This window comes from Montipora capricornis, chromosome 1 (genome assembly GCF_036669925.1).
Source record: "Montipora capricornis isolate CH-2021 chromosome 1, ASM3666992v2, whole genome shotgun sequence".
Classification (NCBI taxonomy): domain Eukaryota; kingdom Metazoa; phylum Cnidaria; class Anthozoa; order Scleractinia; family Acroporidae; genus Montipora; species Montipora capricornis.
The window spans coordinates 50,673,727-50,678,726 of record NC_090883.1 but is presented as its reverse complement, the minus strand read 5'-3'; the positions used below and the strand labels follow the sequence as shown (position 1 = coordinate 50,678,726).

Below are 5,000 nucleotides of genomic sequence, written 5' to 3'. Positions count from 1 at the left end.
GATTCGAGGATTTAGGATTCCGGCCAACTGAGATGCTTCAGTGGATTATTTGCCAGTCCCAAGTATTAATAATAATGTAACCTTTCATGACATGATTCGAATACATGAAAGGCAGCCTTTCAGTGTTGTCGGCTTTCTCGATACCGTAACAATGAACGGTTCTCTCAATTGTGAATCAGTTGGATGTATCCTGGTGTGTTATTAGCTGGTCACAACTTCTCGACTGTATTGTATGCCTCTGTTAATGCAATCAAGAAAAATGGATTAACTACAGACTTCTTTATGGTTTCAAAAGTAACATTTATTAAAAGCACAGCTTAGATTAGTCAATTAATCTATAAATTGATGAACAATCGAGCACGCAATTTATTTGCAGCATGCGGGAGGTGGACAGCACGGTGGTGGAGGGGGAGGAGGGCATGGGGCAGGGGCAGGAGCTCCAGAAAGTCCTTGGGGTCCAGGAGGTCCGGGTGGTCCAACGGGTCCTGCGCATCCAGGGCAACCCTTCAGTCCGGGGCATCCAGGAAGGCCGGGGTTTCCGGGACAACCTTTAGGTCCCATTGGTCCGGGTGAACCTATAGCGCCACCAGGGCCTGGGGGTCCGGGAAGACCCATGGGCCCAGCACATCCTTTCCATCCGGGACAGCCGGGGGCTCCTGGTGGTCCAGAGCATCCTGGTGGTCCGATTGGTCCCATTGGTCCGGATATTTGTTGCACTGGTGGTGGAGGTGGTGGTGGTGGAGGGCAACACGGACAACACCTCTTGGACCCTGATGAAATAAATGTGGAAATTCTTGCTTTAAAGACATTATAGTCAAAAAACAGTAATCTTAAGAAATAATCATTGCTCATTGCTATAAAATTGTCAAGTTGCACATCCAGCCATGTTAGTGACGATCTCAATTTCAAAATGTTTGACCAGAATCTAAACATTCCTTTGTTTAAACACCTTAACATCCATTGACCACGGGAATATTCAGGGGGAAGGGGTACATTGCGTGGCTAGCCACACCCATCCTTTTTGGGCTCCTATCCGGGAACAAAGGTAATACTGCCAACATTTTGTCGCAGATTGTTGAAAAAAGAAGTACAGTTTTATGCAGGGCTGACATAGTGGTGAGAGTTCTCGTCGTCATGAGTGGGTTGAGTTTTTTGGTTCTCTACTCTACTCCGAGAGGTTTTTCTTCGGGTTCTCCATTTTCCCCCTTTCCTCAAAAACCATTGTAAATTGTCTCCTTTTTATTTTTTTCACCTCTTGTTCAATATCAATCTGCCAACTGAGCACCCCCTCTCTATAAAAAAAAAACTGAATCCGCCTCTGCACTCCACACCATTGGCAAAGTAGTAACAGTGCCGTGGCTGACCTTCAATAGTAGCGAAAACAAAGCCTGAAAATTGCTAACTTCAACTACGTGAAACCGGAAGAATACTCCACTAAATATTAAGTTGGAGGTTTCAAAAAAAGTGAAAGCATGTCATAAATACATTCATTAAATTCTCGACCTAGGATATTGCGTTCCTAGCTTTCTGATTGGTTCAGTCAATCTCTGTTATCAGCTCATATACCGTATGACCTATTATCGTTCGTCGATTATTGGTTGATCCAAGTGTCCAAGTGTCCAAACATTAGAAACTGTCAGGAAACTTTGTCAGTTCAAGGTCAAAATAGAGTTTTACTGATGTACTTTATTCTCTGAAAACGAGATCATTCAAATTTTAATGTACATATATTTCACTGAAACACGACAGCTTGGCTTGGAACAAAAATAGCGGCAAGATACGTCAATGTAACCAAGAAAGGACAAACTTCAAACAAGATCCGCTCCAACAAATTAGCTTTGGGTGCCTTAAACAAACTTCTGAAAACACAAGCTAGTTGTTATTTAATTCCAGTTGACTATAAAAATTCGATTTCGACATTCCTGAACAAAGGAAAACCGATTAAACCACTTTTTGAAATAACAAACGTTTAGTGCCCAAGGAAAGAATTTGTGGAGTAACTTCTTCCACCAAGTATGAGCTATTACTGGTATTCTGTTTTGTCGTTGTCGTTCTCTTTCTCTCTCCTTTAGTTTCTGTTCTAGTCATATGTCCTCCAGGCATCATGCAACCTTATCAGAGCTTCTAAAGGTATGCCAAAATTGCAATTTAGAGAAAAATGCAGCTCTACATACATTAAAAATAGACTCGGCTTTAAGTTTATATCCCTCTGATGCCTGATTTGAAACACTTCGTAGCCACCAGTGTGGACCACAGCTTTCATGATATCTTACACTGGATTGAAAGAAGCGAAAAATGCAGAAGGAAAACATTTGCCAAACCATTTTCCACCTGAACACGAAAAGCGTTGACTGTTAAGAGCTATGGTTAAAGTAGTATGGCAGTGTAGCCGCGTCGAACTACAGAAAGCGCGTGAAAAATGAAGCCTCGTTTAAATTGAGGGGAGTTAACCTGGGATGAGCCTGTGATCCATTTGAAAACCAGTACCTGGTCAGCGGTCAACTTAAAAAGAAACAGGTGACCTCAATGAGCGCTAAACTTGAGCCCACGATATGGTCACGAGATACTGGTCAGCGGATACCTTGGTTTGACAGGTGTCAATTGACCATAACATGGATGATGTATGCTGTAAACCAGCGTGATAATGGTCACATTGTCATACATGGAGGGGCGGACGTACGGACGTACGGAAGGTGGATGACGTCATAGCTATAAAAACAAAATTTCTCGCATCGACGGGTTTCCATATTTTGTTAATAGAGAGATTAAACATCGCGTTTACGTGAAACGGCAAACACGAAACGGTGGGCTGCTGCTTGTCATAAAAGCATGAAAATGATGTTATTCGAACTCGTTTCTTTCTTTTAAAAAGTCACTTGATACCTCCTGCTAACAGCCAAGAAATGAGCTCATATCAAACGAGTTTCTTCTACTTTTGGCAAAACGCAAATTTTAGTCCAACGTTTGCCGTTTGCCGTAAACGTGATGCTTAATCTCTCTAATTATGGTGCTCCGCGCGGCCGCGCGGAGCTCCGTTAATATGTTAAATGAGGGACGAGGTCCATGTGTTAGCTTAACTTAGTCAAAAGTTGACATTGACGTCGTTTTTTTTAAAAATTGGCCCATAATAACAAAATGTTCTGGTTACTCCCTCATCTATAAAGCAAGCTGTTAATGAAAAGTACTTGAATACACGACAAATGTCATTCATTAAAACCGAGTCTACGACTGTGTTAATTACCTGTATTTAGAAGGTAAATTGTTGAAAATTGCGGCATTAGTCCTCGGCGTGTACCTGGCCTCATTTCGTAGCTAGAGGCTTAAACATAATATACTCTCTTCATGCACTATGTTCTACCCTTTCTGTAAATTCAGATGCCTTGGAACTATGGTTTTGCTAAAACTTAGGCAATGGTAAACCTGAAGCATTTCAGGTGGAAGTAATCAAACGATTCAAAAAATTAAAATTGAGACGTGCTTAAATGGTAGTTATGTTTTCACTTTATGGTAGCAAATTATAAACTAATTTTTGGAGTTTAAAACACCTAACTTGCGTCCCAGTTGCCAAGTCGGTGGTCGATAACAATAGATCTAGTTAGCTTCCGGCTTTGTTAATTCGTCCACCAGCAATTGCACATTACAATATTGTCACCTGTGTCTAAGGCGATTCTTTGCAAACCACCTACTGTTAAAATATTTTTCCGTCATGTGTACATTAGCCCTTTTAAAGTCGTTGTTTCGCTAAATAAATCACATCATTTAAACAAGACTAAGCGGACTACGTATTATTTGAAGAAGAAAAAATTAGTTTGAAAACGTTTTACTATTAAGCGACCCGTTGAGCTTCACTGTTCAGGAGACAAGCTTTTCGAAACACTTCACTTGTAAACGAACTCAGTGGAAGAGGAAGAGGCACGAAGAACGATGCAACTTTCTCGACACAAAAGTGGCTACGACAAAAATTGACGAGAAATCAGAAACCGCTTCATTATCTTTCAAAAAAACAAAGCAAAAAGACTAGAAGCAGGACGTCGTTACAAATTACTTTCATGTTCATTTATTTGACTTTCCTTTGAATTGGTGTTTAGTGATAACCGTTACTATAGATAATTGGGTTATTTCTTCAATTACAAGCTTAACAAAGCAGGCTGTAAATTAATTTTGCCCGATTCTCTCAGTTAAGTTGCCAGAAGTACTGTGAATCATTCCTGTGCCACATTTAGCAATCTTTCTTATGAGAGCATGCTACACTTTGTGTGCTTTCCAAGAATTCTGGAAATAGTGTCAGTTTCGCTAAAAAAAAATTGCTTCATTGTTTGTTTGATGACCAAGTAATCAAAATACCTTACCTTTTGTTGACTTAGCTTGCGCGTAGCACAAACACACCACGACTATTAAGATTGCTAATTTCAAATGCATCTTGCCTGTTAAAACAGAATTTTTTTTGTAAATTATATCATAAAAATGTGGCTACAAAGATAAATACTATTAGTGCCTTCGGATTTGTGTTCATCAATGCAAGGTTGATAGTTTACACTTTCTTAGTGAAAATAAGATTATTGTTTTGACTGTAATTATTATTTTGTCTAAACTCGCTATTACAAATCTAGTTTGTTTTAAATAAATGTAAAATACACAAAAAAGCAAAACTTGACTTTCAACTTACCTCTGCTGGCTGCTCCAACAAAAAAACTGAGTTGGATGTGGCCTTATCCAGCGAGACTTAACCATTTACCAACACGAAAGTAATTAATTTTACATGCTATTGTATGCGGTGTTTCAATTTGATTGGAGCAGAGTCATGTAATAAAACGGGTGATGTCAGGTAATATGTACGCTTCGTTAGTTGAGTACAGAAAAGGTCCTTGTTTCGGATGATTGTCCAACTTAATTCCACACGCTTGAAGTCCTTATAATAAAAATAATTAATGTTATGTGATTTTCATTTATCATCTTTGATTGTAAAGAAGAAGTTTCTTAAATCTGACAGTGACGTACTT

At 39.5% G+C, this 5,000-nt stretch overlaps 1 protein-coding gene across 1 annotated transcript; it reads right to left on the bottom strand.

The window, feature by feature from the left end:
• Positions 1-279: 279 nt before the first annotated feature.
• LOC138047417 (cuticle collagen 1-like) lies at positions 280-4,751 on the bottom strand. Its single transcript, XM_068894263.1, has 3 exons — positions 4,667-4,751; positions 4,350-4,424; positions 280-770 (listed from the first exon to the last, which is right to left on the bottom strand). The coding sequence occupies exons 2-3, from the start codon at positions 4,417-4,419 to the stop codon at positions 367-369; spliced, it is 474 nt and encodes a 157-aa protein (XP_068750364.1). The 5' UTR covers positions 4,420-4,424; positions 4,667-4,751; the 3' UTR covers positions 280-366.
• Between the last annotated feature and the right edge of the window lie 249 nt (positions 4,752-5,000).